This window comes from Pungitius pungitius, chromosome 2 (assembly GCF_949316345.1).
Source record: "Pungitius pungitius chromosome 2, fPunPun2.1, whole genome shotgun sequence".
Taxonomy (NCBI): Eukaryota; Metazoa; Chordata; class Actinopteri; order Perciformes; family Gasterosteidae; genus Pungitius; species Pungitius pungitius.
In genome coordinates this window covers 30,214,178-30,235,944 of record NC_084901.1, presented here as the reverse complement: position 1 = coordinate 30,235,944, position 21,767 = coordinate 30,214,178, and the positions used below count along the sequence as shown (strand labels likewise).

At 45.8% G+C, this 21,767-nt stretch overlaps 2 protein-coding genes across 5 annotated transcripts; both read right to left on the bottom strand.

Moving 5' to 3' along the window:
- Positions 1–3,928: 3,928 nt before the first annotated feature.
- Positions 3,929–13,051, bottom strand: LOC119210324 (progesterone receptor-like). Its single transcript, XM_037460186.2, has 9 exons — positions 11,586–13,051; positions 10,445–10,581; positions 10,079–10,195; positions 9,569–9,697; positions 9,250–9,456; positions 8,565–8,709; positions 7,409–7,539; positions 7,089–7,240; positions 3,929–5,104 (listed from the first exon to the last, which is right to left on the bottom strand). Exons 1-9 carry the CDS (start codon positions 12,461–12,463, stop codon positions 4,940–4,942), a joined length of 2,061 nt encoding a protein of 686 aa, XP_037316083.2. The 5' UTR covers positions 12,464–13,051; the 3' UTR covers positions 3,929–4,939.
- A 124-nt stretch (positions 13,052–13,175) lies between these two features.
- LOC119210326 (moesin-like) lies at positions 13,176–21,722 on the bottom strand. 4 transcript variants are annotated; one of them, XM_037460190.2, is made up of 15 exons: positions 20,843–21,722; positions 20,187–20,234; positions 19,885–19,968; positions 19,711–19,806; positions 19,415–19,537; positions 18,687–18,838; positions 18,501–18,584; positions 18,271–18,417; positions 17,976–18,072; positions 17,188–17,351; positions 16,913–17,043; positions 16,554–16,714; positions 16,030–16,122; positions 14,955–15,188; positions 13,176–13,694 (listed from the first exon to the last, which is right to left on the bottom strand). In XM_037460190.2, the coding sequence occupies exons 1-15, from the start codon at positions 20,924–20,926 to the stop codon at positions 13,530–13,532; spliced, it is 1,863 nt and encodes a 620-aa protein (XP_037316087.1). In that variant the 5' UTR covers positions 20,927–21,722; the 3' UTR covers positions 13,176–13,529. The 4 variants fall into 4 exon arrangements, with proteins under 4 accessions (XP_037316087.1, XP_062416751.1, XP_062416749.1 ...); XM_062560767.1 differs by having other exon boundaries at positions 20,187–21,722; XM_062560765.1 differs by lacking the exon at positions 20,187–20,234.
- Between the last annotated feature and the right edge of the window lie 45 nt (positions 21,723–21,767).

Below are 21,767 nucleotides of genomic sequence, written 5' to 3'. Positions count from 1 at the left end.
TCCAGGCAGAGTGTCGGGTGGGCATGTATGTTGACTGCATCGAGTCACACACAGTGGGAGCGAGAGGGTGGAAATAGATGCGGTGTCATCGTGATCCGTCTTTTGAAGGATCGGTACCGACGGGGCAAATGTTCCTGGTCCGACGTTCGCCACATCCTCTGGTGAAAGGAGCGGCGCGAACACCGTCTCCAGCTCGCGCAGGGAAAGAGAAAAACCAAGTAAAGGGGGAGCCATCTAAGGGGAGGGGGGAAATCTGTCCTGTGATGGCTGTAAATGAGGGCCCTGGCGGGGCTGTCACATCGCGTTTGGCTGAGACTGGGGGGGGGGGGGGGGCATGGACACTGTTTACAGAGATAATGAACTTGGGAGATGGCTGGAGCATGGGCAGACACCGATTGTGTCACAGCTAGTGGTGTTCCACTGCTCCCCCCCCCCCCCCCCCCCCCCGCCCAACGACAAATACAAGGCAAAGAGGAGCGAGAGGAGAGTCTATTGAGTGCAGAGAAGAGAGACAAAGAGGCGAGAGGCCAAGAAGGCAATGTTTGAGATGAAAAACACGGAGAGGGGGAACGAGATGAAGCCCCGCAAGGAAAAACATCCGAGCATTTGTTCCGATTAGAGACAGCTAATGTGTCTCCAGGTGCGGAGGCCGTTGGCGCTTCTCTGGGAATCATTCGCAGCACGCGCCGTCCCTTCGTACATCGTTAACAGCTCACTGTCCGTAGGGTGTGACGCGGCCTCCTCGCCGGGTCCCCGTAACGCGCGGTAACGCTGTCCGTTTGTGCTCCAGAGCCCCGAAACCGCCCCCCTTCCTCGACGGACTAATTCCTCCAGCCTCACGTCGAGATGATGAACGTGATCTCTCACTACGATCATCGGTCTTTCGTAAAACACACGGAATCCGACATAAACGGATTAATCCTGCTTGTGGGAGACTGAGCCAAATGTATAGATTTATAATTCCACACTCGAGTTCCCCACCTTGTTTTAATGCTTCATAAACACTTGGTGTTTTCAGGTCTCTGTTCCAATAAAAACAGAGCGCGCGGGGGTGTAATATGTGGAGCTGGGGGAAATTAAAGCTGAAGTTCCTCTCCTCCTCAGTGCTCTCCCATCTCTCTCCCCCTCTCTCTCTCTCTCTCTCTCTCTCTCTCTCTCTCTCTCTCACACACACACACACACGCACACACAGTTAATCAGCAGCCCAGAGAGAAATCTAAGACCACATCTACACCCAGTGGAGGGAACCTGATACAACCACATCCCCCCCACCCCCCTCTCCCCCACCCTCCCCCATCTCGTCCCCTCTTTCTCTTAATCATCAACACACACACACATGCTCCTCCTGCTGATAAATCAGACGCAAGGTTCAGTATGATTACCTAAAGTTAATGAAGACTGAAAGCGATCTTGAACGCGGTAACCATGGAGGAGCAGAGGGCATTAAACAAGCCGTGGACCCTTTTTTTTTATTATTCCTTTTTTTTCCATTTCTGCCTCCGCTGCTATTTCCAAAAGTCGTTTTCAGTGTGCGGTGACAAACACAACCCTTCTGACTTGTGGAAAAATAAATCATACTTTCAAGTGAAGACAAATGCCTTATCCGTTGGGAGTAGCCTCGGGCTGTAGTCATAATGGTCTCTCTCCCTCTCTCTCTCTCTCTCTCTGCCTGCCCCCTCCCTCGTTCTCTTTCTCTCTTTTTCTATTTGTCTCAAGGCAGGGAGTTTCCTAATCTAGTTCTAAAAGTCTGCCCAAATCGGCCTTCCACACTTACAGCTCGGGGCAGATCAGGTGGATATTCCTGTTTTAAGACTTTATTTCACATGGAAGCAAAACGGCTCCTCAGCCGCAATATGGAAAGCAAAACTAATCAGGAAGATCTTTGAAAAAACATGCAGCGATTCATTAACTGAATGGTTCCCCGGCAGGACCTTTGGACCTTTTGTTGCATGCTGTAACTCTGTCTTACTCAATCTCTCTCTCTCTCTCTCTCTCTCTCTTCCCTCCATTTCTTTACTGTTATTTCTTAAATGAAAAGCAAGATCAAATCTTTCTCACTTATGGATCAGGGTCGTTACTCGTGTCTCACCTCATGTCGTGGGCATAAAATTGTGTGTGTGTGTGTGCGTGAGAGTGTGTGTGTGTGTGTGTGTGTGTTGGTCCCGGCTCTGGCTTGGGTCCGGCTTGGGACAGGCCAGCTGCAGGAGTCTGTCTCCTCTCCTCCTCTCTCCCCTCCTCGGTGCTATCAGGTTGCCTCTCCTCCTCCCTGAGCCCATTACACAGGCCTCTTTATGCTGCGCTAAAAGCTGCTCATGTTCAAACACTCCTGGGAAAAGCTCCTTAAAAACATGTCAGGAAGAGAGGCCCTGTCTGGTAAAATATTAATAGGAAGTTAATTGGTTGTTAATGGACTGGTGCTTGGGTAGGAATGGCCCTCCACTGCACGGGCCACAGGAACAATCCATTCGGGGGTGTCATCTTACCGCCTCTTTTCTAATTGTTTTCCGGTCACTGTAGCCGTAAGAGTTGCGGTAAACTGGTGTTAAAAACATCATCGCTGGAGTTTTATGGAAGGTCCTGCAAGAAGAATTGAGCCACGTGCCAACCGTAATTCCACATGAGACGGGAACATTATGGCCGTTCGGTTACGTCGGGCGTCAAGTTTTCTTCCCTTTTTAAAAATAATTTATAGTTGTTTTCCTTTGTGTTTTATTCTCGCACATCCAAAGTAACGATTGAGCCCAACTCCTCCTGTTAAGTCTTTTCTTAAATCTCCACACGAGGGAATAGTTTCAACTTTTGTTGTCTGTGGTCTGCGTGTTTGTGCTCTCTGCGGTCATCGCTATCCAACGGGAAACCCCCCCCCCACCTTCTGCTGGAGTAGGCATGTAATATTGATGCAGAGCAGACTCGGAGAAAACACAAGAATCAAATGGAATCCAAACTAAGTTCAAACGTCGACACCGGCGATTTTCATTTTGAATCATTGCGAAGCTACGAGCCGCCAATCTTTTTAAGGGGAAGCCACATGCAGGCATGTGAAGCAGGGAATATTTAGAAATAAGGGATATTTCAACGTGCCCTTCAAACCCAACTCTGTTCAGCTCCAATTCACTTATGAGAGGGACAAATACTTGTTGAAAGAGGTTGTCCAGGAAAGTGGGAGTTACTACAGAGGTCACCCGTGCCATGTAAAAACAAACCGGCCTTTAAAGATATGCCATTTTCTCTACAGCTCTAATGTACACGCATTGTAAATATTGTTAAAAAATACATTCTTTCCTATGAATAAGTTTTTATTATTATATTCTGGTGAGGTTTTCCTTCCAAATAAGCTACTAGGTTTCTTACTATTTGACCCCCAAAGCTGCCTTTGACTACAATCCGCTTTATTAACTTGTACCCTTCCGTGTCCTGACCTCCCCGCTTGCGACTGGCCATTTAACGGTGACCCCGTGCAAATATCGAGTGAATCCGTGTCCGATGACGTTAGGAAGCACATGTCAATGGATCCAACAGATGTTGTGCATCTCAGCTACAGACGCAGACTCCACAGCTGCCGCTAGATGGTGGTGAAACACGGGGCTGCAGACGCGGCTGATTTCTGCAGGATAAATGGACGAAATAAATAATAATAATTTCTCACTGTGACACGCTGCTGACTCCCGCTGTGAGCTATGACCTGGCGGGGTGGAGACTGGGATCACCCGGAGCGGAAAAGACTGGTCTCGCTGGAGTTTTCTAAAAGCCCGTCGGTCCGCTTTGGCCGTGAAGCGCACCGATATAAAGACATCAGGCAGGGAACGTGTGCACTACCGTACACTTAGGCGCTCAAAAGAGACCACACTTTATGGAGAGATTTGTGCAACAACATGGGCGGGTGCATTTCTTTCCACTCTGCCCTTTTTCTGAACAAACGGATACACACTCATGCTTCAGTTTTTTTATTACACGATGAGCTGTTCTGTGCTGCAACAAAATGAGCAGATTCTTGGCTGGACCCTACTTTTTAAACGTTTAAGCAAAAATATCAAAAGCTACAATGAGTGCACGATGACACAGAATAAAGCAGTTGCAAAGAACACTTTTTAAGAAACTGTAGAAAAGTCACAAGGTATGAAATGTCCCTCCTGGAAAAACTGTACTTGAATAAAGTACATACAAAACAAGCAAAGTAAACAAAACCAAATAAATCTGCCAATAGTTGGTTGACTAACGAGCATCGTTGATGTCGTGCAATTGTTTTCTTTAGTGTGACGTTTTGATGATAGAAAATTCATAAATATACATTTGGAATTGGTATCGATGAAGTCACTTGCAGTTTAAAAGCTTATTTGTTTTTTGTGGACAACTAAAACGATTAGTCGGCTATTATTCCTATCGATTAGAACCGCTTGTCCTTGTATTCAGGCGGGACAGCTTAGTGTCTTAGCATGCGTGCCACAACCGTTTATTAACTGTCAATCAACTTCCCTCATCTCAGGTGCACACAATAACATTCATTGTTAAGAAGCTAGTGCAAATATCATACCACAGCGCGCACACACACACAAGCAATGGCAACGTGAACTCTGCGGGACACGGGGGGGCGATTGGGGGGGGGTTTCTCACCACCGGCTCGCGTCCTGAAATAAAACAGAGCCCGTCGTCTGTTAAATATGAAGACCTCTACGTGCCAGACAGTTTCACAAGCCTTTTGTGAGCCTGTGGGAAGGAATGCATTCTAAAAATGAAATAGCGGTTTTAAAATCGACACCAGGAAACACGTGTCGTGTGTGATACAGATAGCAGGCGGTAAGAATAACAAAGTGGATGCAATTAGATTTGGAAGAATGTGCTTTATGGCCTTCATGGCTTCACTGTGCTCGACTGTATCACTTTGCCCTCGTGAAAATCACAAACCCTCTCTTTTCCCGTTTCAACACAGCGGCTCGGCTTTTTAGGCCGTATTGTGGAAAAGGATGGGCTTGACCATGCCGGAGAGGATCTTGGGCACGTGGACGCTGACGATCTCGGAGATCATCTCTGGGAAGTTGACCCGCGTCTGGAGGGACTGGGCTTGGAGGTACAGATCGTAGGTGAACTGGTGCAACTTCCTCACAATCTGTCAAGAAAAAGCAGGGGAGGCGAGGTTATTAGGACCAAAGATGTAGCGCAGACGTTTGTGCTGAGTTTTGGGAAGAAAAAAAAAAGAAGAAAAAAAAAAAAGAACAAAGCCTCCGGATTAAAGAGGAAACGGCAAAGGACATCGAAGCCTGTCTTTTGACACAAGCTTGCGGAGGCGATTTAAAAAGATGACACTCATTGTGACGCAGTAAGCCCCGCAGGCAGGGTAAAGCCGAAAGGTAAAGTCTCCATCACCTGCGGTTTTCTGCCTAAAGGAACCTGCCAGAGGATCCCTGGGTGCCCTCTCGCTCGTACGGCATTAGAACATCTCAGACGAGAGTGGGCCACTGACAAAAGCCGAGCCCTTAAGAGTAAATCCACAGTGAAAGACGTGGGGCTAAAACTTGGCTTCGCTTAGGTAGGAAGCTTTACAGCACTCGTGGTCACGCCCCAACCAAGCATTTTGTGAGAATAAAAAAAAAAGAAAAGAAAAAGAAGCTGGATAGTTACTAGAAATTTAATTTTACAAGCTCCAGCAGCAGCAGATGGAAAAAGCAGTCGATTAACGCCCTCTAGTGGTCACATCCCTCTAGTGGTCACATCCCTCTAGTTGTCGCACACCACAAAGAATTTTTTGTTCAAATCTGCAGTAAGAGCTCAAAAATGTTTTTAAAAATCGATACCATACTATAGTATAAAGCATAGTATAGTAATACAATAAATATGTATAGAATCATGATCTATTTCAGGTTTCACTGACTTTGACTTAAAAGATTATACTGTACTTGGGTTCTAACAAACATTTGTTTTGACACTTTATTTATTTGGTAACACAAATGAAGAGTTATAGTCAACATGAAATAAAATCAGCTCATTTTGATGGCAGAATTTAAAAATGTACTTTCTACTAAATTTCTTTTATTTAGGAGGAGTAATATATATATATATATATATATATATATATATATATATATATATATACGTATATACATGTAAACACACATTTTCTACACATATACACACACATACATATATAGCTGTGTATGTCTTAATTTATTTATGAATTGAGACTTTGTGAAGCACTTCATACACATACGTTTGTTGTAGATGAATAACAGATAAGTCAATTATTAATACCCTCATCCTCAAAGACAGAACTTGATTAATCTTTTTCTTTTCTTTTGTTGCTTTAGTCTGTTCTGGATTCTAATTTGGTTAAATAATCTGTTGTGCTTCCCTCTTCACAGTAATCCGTTCAGAGATTGCTCGCTGGCGCTCTCGAGGACTTTGTATAGCCGTTCAGCGCTTGCATTGTTAAACTTGAGACTACATTTCTTTCCCGGTCGGTGTCCCGGTGTGTGTCTGCTTTACTGCTGCTGCTTCCTGTCAATACAGCACGGAGGTTAGTGCTGTAGTGCAGCCAGCCGGTATTAAACAATGTTGACTTGGACTAGATTTAGGGGGCTTCGCATCCTGGACAATGCGTGTCAGTTTGTTATGGGTCTCTACAGTTATTATTGATGTTGCAATAAAACCACCAGAGAGTGACTCGTCATTTTTCCCTTCTGATTTGCAACCAGTGAAGAGACGTTAATGCCGTCACATGACCTTAATGTATGTATTTGACCCCTGGTGGATGGCCCGGGGATTAGTACACAAACCGGAGGTGTACCGCAAGTTGAGAAGCAATAGCTGTGGTTGGGATGGAGTCACAGTTAATGCGTAAGTCTGTCCGTAACTGCACTGAAAGTGGGAAATGTAATAACTGATCTAGAGTCAACCAGCCATGAAATGACAAACTTATCTTGATGCCGCCTTGTTAGTTGAGAAAAAAAAACACAGCATTGTTTTAGGTCAAATAAAGATTTGCACCATTTCCTGCTCGAGCAGTAGTTCTGTGGCGTCAACTAAGAACCCACTTCTATAACAAAGTCACAGCAGGGGGTGTTTTCAGATAAATGAAGGCAAATTGTGTCCATTACCGACTGGAGGGAGTCCAGCAGCTGTGTGAGCTGAAACAGCCGCTGCGTGCGGGTGGTCTCTCCGCAGTGGCTGGCCAAGCGGTCCAGCTCCTTGATGTAGGAGGTCCGCAGTTCATCAAAACAACGCTGGTTCTTCAGGCCCTCCATCGGCACTGTGAACACAAAAGCACACGGCGATAACTCCCCGAGACTTTATCCGTCCCATCGATTCGCTGAAGTACGGCTGAACTCTATTACAGTCGTATTTCACTTGCACAGTGGACGCTCAAGTTATTATTTTCAACGTATTTCCACCCCCCCCCCCCCCCCGGCGGACTCACTGATGCTGAAGAGGACCAGGGCCTTCATGCAGAGGAACTCCTCCTGAGTGACCTTCAGCATGCAGAACCTTTGGGAGAGCAGCTTCATCCTCACACAGTGTTCATACATACTGGAGACTTCCATCCGTTGGCTGTGAGGAGGAGTGGAGGGGGAAAGAAAACACTGTGAGGGGGGGGCGGGGAAGTAAGAGCACCGGGTGTGACATTGGGAGGAGTGCCGGGGGGACAAAGGTGGTCAGGCTGAGAGAAATATAGAAAGGACGAAGACAATTAATGGAGGCAGAAGTGAAAAAGAGGAAAAAGCTGCAGAGGTTAGAAGAAATGAGTGAGGTGGATAATGGAAAAAGAGAACGACAGAGAGGCAGAGAAAAATGAGGGTCAGCAACGAGGGCAGGCGTATCCATTACCATGCAGGTCAGAGGCAGCCCGTAGTGACAGAGGTCTAATGCAGACGGAATGAGGGTTTTGCTAATGTCGCGCGAAACGCCAGCCCGAGTGAAAGCTGCTCCGGAGGCCTGGAGCTGGCTTTAGCATTCAGAGCAACATCCTCCTTCAGCACCCCGAAAAACAATTTAATGATAACAGGCGGCCAAATTGTTATTCGTGTAAATCAACTGCGGGCAATTTGCTCCACAAACTCTGCGTTGAGTAGAAATAAAAAGACAAAAGACAGAAGTTCAGGTGTCAGATACGTTTTGGGGGGGGGGGGTTTAACAAAAAGAGGCTGCTGCGCGGATCTGAAACGTGTCAACGTGAAAGTAAAAGAAACAAACTCAACGGAGTTTGCAAGTTTTTTGGGGGGGGGATGATGGTGGTATATTCGTGAAGATCAAACGGAATGAACTATATCAAACGAAAAGGAAACGGTGAAAGTAGAACAAAGTTGTTTACCGTCTCGCCTTAGAAAAACACGCCGTTCATTGTGCGATTTAAAGAAAGAAAAAAAAAAACCTCTGAAGCACATTCCACTGCGGCCTTCCCTCCAATCGCGGTGACGGGCGCAATTATACTCCAACGAGACCTAACGTCAATGTGATTATTTTGGCTGTTTAGACCTGAACAAACAGGAATGGGAACGTCTCTCCGCTTGGTTGGATTCCGACCCAGCCTAATAAACCACTATGAAGTGTAGAGGGAGTGTTTTTCCGTGACTTACTCATTGAAAACCAGGTCTGGAGCGAAGTAGAGCAGGGAGCTGTTAGTGAGAGTGTATGACCTCCAGCCCAAAGCGAACACCATCACCCCCATCCATGACAACTGAATCACTGACATCTGGTCGTCTACGTGCATGTCACGGAAACCTGTTGAGAACACTTTGTCTTTTAAACCAAACATCTGCACATGGAGGAAAGAACACTTAATAACACTGGCGGGTATAATAGACCCAATTACACAAATGACAGAATGGAGATGTTGGCCTGCCAATCTTGGCTTGAATGGGATCACATCCCCCTCTAGTGGCTAATAATGGAACAAACTGGGGATGCTCAGCTGGCATAAAGTCCTGGCATTGCCTGTTATCTCTAGAGCAAAAGGTTGAGGCCTTGCACAATGCAAGCAACAGCTCCGAGATCAAACATTAGACTTGTCCCTGGCGGCTGTAGAGCTTTTTAGTTACCGTGAACATGGAGTTGCATTAAAAACGTCCTTCCCGTTGCCGCGTAGGGTGAAATGTGAGCTCTGCATTTAGCCATGAAGTGACTGAGCCCGCCTCTCGTGTGTTATCAACTCGACGTGGCCGACCTTGTGGTGGTTGTTTTATTGTTGCCGCTCGGCCCGACACTATGGATAGCGTTTGTCTGGCATTGGGCCGAAACCCGAAACCACCGGAAGTAGTTTACCTGGTATCGCCTTGGCCCAGCGCACCACCGTTACCAGCTGTCTCTCCCCCAGCTCGTTGAGGCTGGTGAGCAAGGACACGGGGCTGTCCGGCTGCGCGTGGTCGTGTCCCGCGTTGACCACGGCCGGCTCGATGGCCTGCAGGACGCTGAGCAGGGAGAGGCACGAACGCAGGGTCGGGGGGATGCCCAGAGCCAGGGCCGGGGATGCTGCTCAAGACACACACACACACACACACACATCAAAAGGAAATATTGGGACACCTCTTATGGACTCTGTTCTGTAGCAAGTTAGGGTGATGGTGGCCCTCCGAATCCTCACTCTGAGCCATGACAGCGGAGCTCCCTGGTTCCATGATGACGTCCCTCCTCCCGGCCCGTTCTCCGGGGCCTTGCTGCTGCTGCTCCTCCTCCGCGCTCCTCGTCTGTCCATTTCCCTTCAGCCTGCGACCTAGAACCGCGCCACACACGATACGGGCGAGAAGACATGAGGCCAAAAAGGAGATAAGAAGCTTCCACTTCAAGTTGTTATGTCTGATTTGTTACACAATAGATAGCTGGGGGAAAAAAACTGGAAGGAGATCATATGAATGGGGTCCGTCAACCACCGGAGCTGTTCTTTTCATAACCACGGGGGGAAATGGTCTCCATCCGTGGCCAATACGCCTTTGGCAGAAATTGATTTGTTAAGACTGTATTGAAGCTACAACATGTGATTGGTAGGTTCTGATCCAACGGGTGTAAGGCACATTACGGCCCTGTGATAACGCCATTTTCCAAATACGCCACCGCACAGAGTTCCCTCTCCCTCGGGATGTTCTCGCCACCTCACCTTTAAGGCTCATTCCCGACATGAAGCATCTCTTCAGGCGGCACGAGGCGCAGTTCTTCCTCCTCAGCTTGTCGATGGTGCAGTCGTTCCGGCTGGCGCACAGGTGGTTCTGCTTACCTGGTGGTACAGAAAAAGCCCCCCCGCGGGGTTGAGGGAGCGAGCGCAACAAAGCCTCGGCTCGCACTCTAAGCGAAGATATGTGGGTGTTGACTGATAACGAGCAAGTCAACCTCATAATGTCAGGTCACGGTGCCCTGCTCGCGTGTACGGGTGGGCGTAAGAAATTAAATAAGCAGTTGAGTAATTGTCCGTGCGCGAGTGCATTGGCGTGTTTTTTTTTTTTTCCAGCGTGCGCGTCGCACCCACCTGCTGCGGCCCTCTTGAAGAACACTTTGCAGCTGCCGCAAGTGACGGCTCCATAATGACAGCCGGAGGCATCATCACCGCACACCTGACACACTCTCCTGTCTGACAGGTACACACCTGGAAACAAATCCTCATTTCTGCACACACACACACACACACGCCCACACACACACACACACACACACAGAAGTAAAAGTAAGTTGGACTGTTTCAAAGGATCCCGGAGTTTTACAGTTTCATGCCAGAGAGCGACAAGACGGGTAGATGTGCATAGTAACAAGCTCTTAAGTCACTATGTCCTCAGAGGATGTTAGGCTCCCTGTTATGACATTCAGGGAACTAATTCCCTAAATCCAATCCAATTACAGTAGGATATTTCCCTGTTCCGGGATTGACTATGCAATAACAATGTGATTTGATCTGAAAGACAGGCACACCTGCGATTAGTTGCCTGTTCAAGGCTGTTAGAGAGGAAAACGTGGAAACAGGACATTGTCTTTTTTTGCGAGCACCGAGCAGGTGCTCTATCTCTTGTTTATAGTGACATTGATATATTACGTGGTATTAGTGGAAAGTTCGGGATAGAGTGAACTTTGATGCTAAAACACATCTTGGCCAAGGCCGCTGAGAGCACATGCGGGTGTTGGGGGAAAAACATTATTGAATGCCGAGACACATCTGTCTCTGCAGCTGGACTAGGTTCCTGAATTGGTAATAGCGTGATACAATAGTGCATTTTGATTTGTTTGCCTTGTGGCATGTGCAATCATTCCTTTAAAGTCACGATCCGGATATGAATACAAGAAGAACTGGAGGTGCTAAAGTAATGTAATGGATTTAATAAAGCGTTAAAATTCACACACATTCAAAAAGAACAAAATCCTCCATTGGCAGGCTTATTTAGACCAATTGTAAAGCTTGGCAGATTAAAGCGTATAAAGTTCATCTGCATTTTTGTTACTGATTACAGAAATATAAGACTAAAAAAGCTGGTAGGTAAGAATGTAGCTCTTTAACGAGGCTGCCCTCCTGACTTGATGCAAATTTAAAACCAAGTCATAGCAAATCATTGAAATCTGTTTTTTTATGTGTTTGTGTGTGTGTGTGCGTGTGCGAGTGAGTGAGTGTGTTTTTCTGTTACCTGAAACTGCGATCGGAGCAATCCATCCAAAGCGAAGGTTCGGTCTTGATGGCGGACAAAGTGAGCTGCTCCTGAGGAGTCGCACTTTGGTAACTTTCCAACTGGCCGTAGCCTTGGGCCATGGCCGATTGAATGCCACCTTTGCCATCCTGCTCGTCTTTGCTGTACCACATACAGCGGCATGGCGGTCTCGATCCTAGAGAGCCTTGTCCACAGTTACAGTATTTACACAACAACTCGTGTCCGCCGGATCCTGGTCTCTCCGGCTCCGATCGGCTGCTGTACGCGCGCCACACACCCGGCGCGTCCCTGAACAGGTTCGGACCGGCCGAGTACGCGGAGAACGGTCTCAAAGGGAAGAGCCCGTCCAACTGGGAGGGCGCCGGCAGCTCCGTCGCGGGGCTCATGAACAAGTTGGACTCCTTGTAGACGTATCGGGCGATCACGGAGTCGCGCGTCTCGGCTCGCGCGCCCTCCGCGTCGCTCGACCGCAGCAGATCCATGCAGCTCACCTGCTGGATGCCGTGGCACACCTCTCCGAATTCGTCGTCCTCGTCGTCCCTCGGGTCGGCGCCGCTCAGCGCGAAGCGGCCGGCCTCTGGGTGCGCCGCTCGAGCCGCTCCGAACTCCGGCGCTCTCCGGGAACGGTTCTCCGCGGCGGGGGGGTCAAAGTCTGCGAACGCGCCGGCGGCGCACTGCTGCATGTTGTTGAGCGGAGAAGACACCGAGTCCAAACTCAAGGACACGGACACGGCTTTACTGAGCTCGGCCGTGGTCGCGCACGCACAGGTGTCCGCGGTGTTCAGCCGATCGCGCTCGCTCCCTATCAAAGAGTTTGACGTCTCCTCCAAGTCAGACAGGCTCAAGCTAAAGGCCATCTCCGGGCTCGCGTCGCGACAGTTTGAGGAGGTGCGCGCTGCTTGCACGGCGAACTAACGAAACAAACCCTCCGCTGCGCGCAGGCTCCGCTCGTACGCTTCAGCGGGCACGAAATTCAGAGGAGTTGACGTCGTAGGTTGGGTTAGAAAGAGGGACGTCCCGTCGAGCCTGCGCCGCGAATCAAGGACCCGGCTAACTTTCGTGTTGTTTTTAGCCGTGCGCACGAAGTAGCCGGCGGCACCGCCTGTTGAGTCAACGAGAAAGTACGAAATAACGGTTTGAACTCTGTGACTTGACTTTGTACTCTGGCACCGTGGAGAGTCTCGCGAGAACAGGCGGCTGGGTACATGACGGGACACGGCTCTCTGCGGCACGCTCCCTGGTAGCTGCCACGTTCGTGTCGGCCATACGCGATACTTCAAGTTAAGCTTTAAAAAGGCTCGTTTGTATTTGGTGGCTGAATTTACACCCCTTGCAAGTGATTGTTAAAATCTAATACATATTGCCCTGCACAATAACACTATTTAGAGAGAAATCCAATTGACAAAAATCTCTATATAAAGAAAAACATTAATTTACCTCTGTGTATTCATTCAGGATGGGCTAACATGTATTTGAAGGTGTTAATTATTTGCATTTGATGGCAGCGTTTGAACATTTTTACCGAGGTACAGTTAAGGTGATGTGACCGTGTTCATATGGACAAAGAGATGGATTTTCCGTGTATTTTATTTCTACAATCATGAAAACACTTTCTGGAAGTATATTAAATGTCATCGCTCATTAATGAATGACGATGACATTTTCATTGGTTGGAATAATTGGAATGGCAATGTTTTGTAATGTGATTTACAAGGACAAAGGACAACTTTTTCATGAATCACAGCCTGGATAATGATTTAAATGGACCACGAAAGTGTTTTTTTTTGTTTCTGTGTAATCTTAATGTATTTTCAACAGTTTTCAGCTTTGTCGGGTTCATTTTCTACAGATCTCTCGATGTGTCCTTTTTCATAAACTACCCTAACATTGCCTTTAGTCTGAGTGGGCTTACATCAGCCCCGCTCACATGGACTCAAATTCGTCAATGCGTTGTTTGGTGTTGCCCCGACGAATCTGGCGAAGGGTCTTGTATTTGTCACGGCCCGCCTTCACATTCTCAGCGTGGATCAGGTCATTGGGGGTCTTCTTGCTCTCGTCTACAGCTCCAGCCAGCTCAGTGCTCAGGAACTGAAAGGGAACACAAACACGCAGTGAATAAGATCCTCTTTCCTCACAATCTTTAGGAGACCATTCAGAAGCTTCGACCCTCTCCAGTCACCCGCGTACTCCACTCAAACCCCCTCTGGAAACACGCCATTGTGCATAGTTATTAAGTTCAGTTCTGTGTTGAGTCCTCTGTTCTGCGCCATATCTTGTTTGGGCTGGGAGATACAGACCAATGTTATTTCATTTGTTACAGGCCAGGGCCTGGATGAGATTTGCGAATTGAATGAAACCAATAGAATGATAATGTACTAGCGACAGCGTTTTATTATGCAGAGTGCACTTAGTTCTGGGTGAAACACATGTTGCGGTGGCAATTAAGCTGCCATATTTAGAGCAGAGTCAAAACCTCTAAATTACTGTCAACGGGCAACACAGAGAACGTACAAAAACACTTAGAAAAGTCTCCCTGTAGCAACAGGAATGTTGGTTCCAAACCACACACTCTAAAAATGACAATCGACAAACAAACTGTTGAAAAGTGTTACGCTTAAATCAAATACTGTAGGCCTAAGTTCGACATGAAACAGTTCCTTTAAAAATGACTTTAATAAAACTGTTTTAAAGAATTGATGTCAGTGATCCAGTTTAAGTCTTCAGAAGCTGTACTTAGGCACGACGGCGCTTTGAGCAGAATGCTTATGTCAGCATAATGACATGTCCACAGGGACATTGCAGTCATACTAATGTGTAGCAGTTAGTATTAAGTCGGTGGGTGGGTTTGATAACATTTAGGACACAGGAATCAGGACAGAACACAATCTGCGACCGAGGATGCCGAAATCCCACTAAATAAATTCTTTATGTATTTATTCACATACCAGAATGGACATTATAAACTAATGATTTGGCCAGATGACAAGTCATAAGATTAAAGTATCATCTAATGTTTGTCAATATTTACTAAAAATAAAATATGTCAACCTCATGGTGAAGGCAAAGGACAAAATACAAAGGACAAAAAGTGAAGTCATCATCATAGCCAGTGGGACTCATCCTCTGGGGACCATGAATTCCTCCATGGAATTTCATGGGACTCCATCCAGCCGCCATTCAAATATTATCATCCGGTTGACAGGCCGATTTTGCCGTAGAGCCACACACGCTTAAAAGCTGCGGGACAGCCCAGGGACTGATGATCTCTATCTGACCGTGACCTCTGACCCTACGGTGAACAAGAGAGCAGCTAATATAGCAGATCTGATAGCATTCACTTAACCGTACCTTGAGTTTTTTCTGCAGCCGGTGGTTCTTCTGGGCCTCGGTGACTCTTTCCTCTTCACTGCGGTCTCGGACCATGTCTGGAGAAGTCAGCTCAGCGCTCGCCTCGGCACTGCTCTCATCCGTCTCGTCGTGCTCGTGCATAGGAGGGTGGACCGAGTCTTGGATGTGGACACCCATGAGTTTAGTTTTCAGCTCCTCTTTGGTTCGCTCCAAATCAGCTTCCACCACCGTTGCCTGTGAACACCCACACACACAAATCGCTGTGGCTGCAGATGGATATTCAAGTGCAAGGAGCCCACTTGCGTGGGCCAACACGGACACTTTTTAGATATTTAGTCTGTTGTTGTGGTGGAAGCGGACATGAGAGCAATACTTTTTTACTGTTATAGCTATCGGTGTGACTCGCCTCACTCAGCCTATTGATTTAGCTTCCCCTGATATTCTTACCCTGCCAAACTAGAGCAGTGCGTAGTTTAGCGACTATTAAGAATAGCTATATGGAAATATGTGGTCTTTTCAATGTCTTTGCTAACATAGATTATATTGAGGCATCATTACACATTTTAGACTGATTAATAACTGGTTAAAAAGTATTTGTCATAACTCTAAAATATATTCATCAAATAATCTACCATGACATGTTTTTCGTATAGAATTCACCATTGAAGGCAAATTGAATTTCCCAAATGCGTTGTCCTCAGTGACTTATGCGGCTTGTTACATTTCCTGGGTTAGTTTCCGTTGGTCATTAAAATAACAGAAATAAAGTGGAAATAATGTGGCAACTGCCAGTTCAGTGTAGCACTTATTATTAGCATACGCAAATTTGCATCTACTTTTAATGTGTTTTTTGGCATGGCATCAAAGGGCCGAGGCTTGCTACCCCCGTGACAATGAAGTGACACCCGAGTTCATACAATCCCAATCTGAAAGTCTACTTTTATGGTGCTCTGTGGCCGACACCTTCCTTCGTCTTTACCCGGGCCAAAAGCTAAGAGGTGTCAGACATCCCTTTTTGCTCATGTTTGATTCATCCTTTATCTCTCTCTCTCGTGGTTCTTTCAGTAATTCTCACCCTTTCCTGCCATCTATCCGCCTCCTCGTCCTTTTTCTTCTTGGCGTCTTCCAGCTGGGAGATCTTAGAGGTAAGCTCTGCCAGCTCAGTGGCCTATACACACACGCACACAAATGGGAAGTGAGTTAAGAGGGCTGCTGATCTGAGGTCATTGTGCTCTGTCTGCGGGGGCGCGCACGGCGTGTTAGGGAGAACATGTGCGTGTGTTTGTGCGTGTAATTATGTACGTTATGTGCCCAGGTTAATTGCTCTGCTTTTCAATCAGCTAAAAATAGGAATAATTCAAAGTATACCGTCAGGCTGAGTTTGTGAATGCCTTGATGACCTGATGTTCGATACCTTGGACTAATCAATATATGGAAATATAATGGAGTGTTGATCATGGAAAAAAAAAGCAAATTGGAATGATCACTTTCCGGCATGTCTTTTCTTTTTTAAGTTTGGAATGCAATCCACTTCATAATCCAAAGTGACATTGGATTCAAAGCCAGTAAGCCGGGGGCCTTAAAAAAGGTTTCTTTTACCAGACTCTCCTGGCTCTTGATCTGAGTTTCAGACTGGTGCAGCAGGGCTGCTTTAGCTTCCACTGCAGCCCTGCGGTCCTTGTCCAGGCGCTCAGCCTCCTCCAGCGCAATTGTCCTCTCCTTTTCTAAGTCGAGAGCCCTGCGAGTCTGCTCCTCCAGCTCTGAAACCCAAATGCACCCGAGCGCAAAAAATCATCCTCTACATGTACCTAGATGGGCTCAGATAGTATAAGCTTCATAGATATCCTAAAATCACAAATATTTCAAAGCACTGCACGGCTCTTTTGATGTTCTTAAATAGAAAAAAAAAACCTACAACTGAAGTTTGAAAAACATTTGTATTCAGAAAGTTGTCAGACCATCTTGAGCTCTCTTTGTCTGCTCTTCAATCTGTCTCAATCTCTCCATCAGCTCCATGGTCTCACGAGCAATCTTCTCTGTTTCCTTCTCGGCATTTTCTCGCTTTTTTTTCTCACTCTCGAGCAGAGCCCTGACAGGAGAATTGTGCATAAATACACATCTGAAAAAAAAACCCTACATCCCCTGACAGTTCTTTCTTAAAGCAAAGAGAACACACTGTAAACTTTTAAAAAATGAAGCCTGAATGAGCCTTCTTTATGTCCTCCTTCCTCACCTCTCAATTTGCCTCTTGTTCTTCTCCTCCCTGGCCTGGGCCTTCATCTGCTGCACCTCGATGGTGTCGGGTTTACGTCTGCGCATGTACAGGTCGTGATTCCCCATACACAATGCCAGGATACGCTTGTTGATGCGAAGACGGGGTACGTAGAAAACAAAGTCCTTTAACACAAAAGTGAGCATTCAGGGAATTTATGACACATCATCAGATCTGATTTACGGATGACAATAGCTGTGCGTCCTTAAGGGGTTTGTTTTGTTTGAGGGAATTAAATTAATTTTTCTAAGCGATTGGCTGCCTGAAATTGCGAGCAAATGTGTGAGGCTTAAAGTAGCAGCTGCTGTCATTAAACTACTTATGCATGTGAACAAATGGTAATTTCCCCATTAACGAGGATGTGAGATCGTCTCGCCTCTCCTGCTTATAATCGCTGCGGATAAATATGAATAGGTATGTCTCTGAAGAAGTTCGTGTTGGATAGAAAAATCATAAAATCATAAAATCGCTAATGCTAAATTAATGAGTACTATGATTAAACCCTAAGCACTGGTAAAAGGAGCAGCTATTTAATCCCATCTACAAAGACCCGTGAATTGGGTTTGGCTAAACTAAGCTCAAAAGATCAACATACCCACACAAAGTCTGACTGTAAGTATGAAGAAAGAAAATTTTCCATGACTAAACCTCCTGTCAATGTGGCCTGTGCTGGATTTCACGTAATGACACGCCTCACAGAACTTGTAGCTGCTGTGGATTAATCAATAGCAGTAATGTGTTTTGCATACCGGAGCTTTCTTGTCTATTGGTTTGATGAGAAACTTCTTGTCGTTGAAGGAAATGTTTCTGATCTCACTCCAGGGGAAGCCAATTTTCGGGGTCATCCTGTAAAATATTGAAATATTTTACACCATTATTTACCAGAGCTTATTATGGTCTTTGAACAGCGTTGGAACTTTATTACGACTCAATTATGACACTCTGACTCTCGGTTCTTTGAGGCTCTACTGCAGTTGTCCTTTGGAGACCATGAACGAGGGAGAAACAGCGTGTCAATTGAGACATTTTGAAAATGCAGCCTACTTGTCCTTCTTGTCATAGATGTTCAGCCCCAGTGCGTCCACTCCCAACCACAGCTCCGATCCTTTCTTGTTCTTGATGTTAAAGTAGTTGACCCCGTACATCTCCAGATCCTGGGCTATCTTGAGGTACTCCACCATGGCATCTTCTCTGTGGTGCGGATTAATTGAATGACTTGCAGAACACCTTCTTACAAATGTATGCATAAATGCCTTTTTAAATGCCTGCAGTACCTCAGCAATCCCTTGTGCTCTTGATGCCACACCTGGATTCTATCCTCCCACTGATTTTTATTCAGCTTGTGCTGCTCCAAAACCCTGGTTTAATCAGTAAAGAGGACACATTGGTTAGAATTCAGATGGCTGAAACTGGCATTAGGTTGAACTTTGGTTAACACTCACAACCGTAGGACTCAGTACCTCTGAGGCAGCAGCTTCTCTCTAGCGAGGTATCCCGATACGTGAGAGTCTTTCCTGTAGTCTCCTTGTTTGACCTGAACCGCATACGAGGCCAAGAGCACCGCAGTCTCAGGTGGACAGTAGATGTCATCATTTAGGATGCATTCTTTCACCTAAGACACGTAAAAGACTTCAACACACAAAACCCAGTTTTGTTGTGGTATGATGTATAAATCGTACTCGTTGATGTTGATGCCTACTGGGGAGGAACAAATGCGAGAAAGGGAGAAATGTGTTCTGTTGTTAATTTAGTGCACCTGCACCCTCTTTTGTGTGTGTGCACTCCCTTATAGAAGAGCCAAGAGGGGATAACAGGATCTGCATGAGTCATCATGGAATCCCCGATTGTCGTTAAGACAGGTTTAGTGTTTTGTTTTGATCAAGATCCATTATTCCTCTTTTCATCTGCTGGGTGAACTTGCATGAGACAGCCGTTATAACAATAGGACATTCACTCTGTCCAGATATCTTAATGTGCATCCAATGGATTCCTATTATTGTTTTGATATGAGTTGTATGTGTAATGTTTAGCATACTTCAAAAGTACATAAGTGGGTCTTGCTCATTCTCATTCCATACAAATCTAATCATGAAATGAATTACAGTGATTACAATTCATATTTTCCATCCCACGTTTCAGGGTTGCTAATTTTCCTCATTAGGACAATGTGCTCGTGGTTATTTCCAACCTGCAGAAAGAAGAGGCGTTGTGTTGCCTCCTGGATCAGTTCATCCGCGACATCCTCCGGGTAAAACTTGGCCCTGAACTTAATCAACAAAGGGTTGTCTCTCTTCACATCTTGAGCTGTCACCTGGGATCGGCATCCCGCAACAGAGGGGATCCCATTATAAAGAAAGACGTACTAATTAGTCTCAATGGGGTAACAGTAGCATAACCAAAACCATAAGCATGATTACATCTTCATCTAAATCTAAAGGTTGAGTTGAGTTACGTCATAAAGGGAAACACAGACACTCTCCTCACCCTCTTGTTCAGCTTGAGCCAGGTGGAGAAACCTTTGCTGTCCTGATACTGGAGGCCAAAGAACCAGGTCTCCCTCAGCCCGATCGTCTTCACTATCTAAACATACCAATTAGTAACACAATCACACACTTGCAGGTCAAAGCCCCCCGCTTGAATGTAATGCACAGTTTATACCTGGTCAAAAAGCTGTTTCCCCGTTGTGCTGGGCAGGATGGCAAACTCCAGCTCAGCATCCATGGTTGTAACGCGGACATTTATCTGCCAGAGAAAACACTCACACTGAGCCACAGGAGGAAAAAGATCCCTGATGCGCATTCATCTTCACTGGAGGAGCATGCAGAACAACATCAGCGGAGGGGGGGGGGGGGGAGGAGGGGATGCACAACCAACTTTGTGATCATTTAGTTTGTTCTTTGAAACAATGCTACATTTCTTGGTTCTTTGACAGAGAAATGACCAAAAAGAGTGTTCCTTACATTCTTCTGTTCAACCAGGAGCATCCAATCACAAGAGGTTGGTGGGGACTACAATCAAAAAATGAAGCCCACAGTATATTTTAGATTTAACTGAGAACACGCAGTTCATTTCATGATACATGAGTGTTAACAGCTGGGTGAAAACAATGACACCCCGGTTAACGTCAATCTGGAACATTAGAGTCAAACCACATACACATATACAGTATATGCAGTTGCTGAGACTGACTTGTTCAATAGAAACACAAAAAAGCAGAATGGAGGAGAAGTGGATGGCTTCACAGAGAAACTATGCTACGATTACAATCATACAACTGTTGTACTCCGATGCTGATCACCCTCTGGGGAACAAATAGCCACGAAAACTGAAAGGGAATGCTTAGCTTTGGTTGTGTTTATCTAGATATCTGACAAAGCCCAATAAACCCAGGAACAACAAATACAACCAATAAAGAAACAGCTGGCAGCCGGGCATGAAAGCTTCACACCTTCTCCAAAAATAATTATCTCTTAAGAGTTTGAGAGCTATGGACAGACCGATGGTTGCCTTTATATAACAAAGCAGGTTCCCAACCCACTACATTTGCAGTAGACACACTGCACATATGAAATACAGTGAGAATGAAGTTATTATAAAATAAAGGCTGGCTACTTACAGTTGACATTTGTGTTTTTTTAATCTGTAGCCGATAAACTTCTTCGGAGAGTTGCTTGAAGTAGCCTTGTCGTTGCGGAGTCATATGAAACTGCTTGCAATACCTTCAAGGATTATTCCCATATGAGAATGGACCATTGTATTGCTCCCAAATAGGCTACTTCTCCCTGAGCTAATCCAATGGCAGTCTGAGGCCCACATGTTTGTAGGGAAGCCACCTTCATCTACTTTGAAGACTTTTCCTCTTCAATCAATTAGATTTTGATTGAGTATCATTATTCAAAACTTAGACACGATTTCCGTCTCCAAAAGCTCTTTACAGAGGTACACAAATTAAGAGTAGGCCTAACTTAGTAGCACTTGGTGTTCCAGTGGCAGTGAAGGACACTCTGCTAATCTAATAATCTTTTGAGTTAATGTTTTAAGCGCAAGTTATGGCATACAGTGATTTTAGGGTGAGGGGCGGTGCTGTTTGTCGGTTTGTCGGCCTGTTGTTAACTGCTCGACAAAAACAGTGTGATAGCTAACAGGGTTGTACTTTTAAATACTTCTGCAATGTGGATGTATCCAAATGTATACTTTTGATTCAATATGGTAACATCTTTTGCAAATCGTCCTGATTTTTAATGTGTTTCTTCCGTATGATTCACTTAAATAGCTACAATACAACTAACAGAGGGAAACTTGACCTTCTCCTTGATATGAAAACAAATACATTTTTACATTCTTATTTTTCTTGTCTCATTGTTGTTTTTCTGTTGATTTCCTCTCCTATCCCTCCAAACTATTCACAATCCTGTCGTTAATGTACTGTTATCAATCCAATCTCAGAGTAAATGCTCGTGTGAAAGCGAAGCGTTGCGCAAGCGTTTCATTCCAAGTCCCTGCCGGGCTTCATACGGAAGAGCAGCTCGTCACTCGTCGCC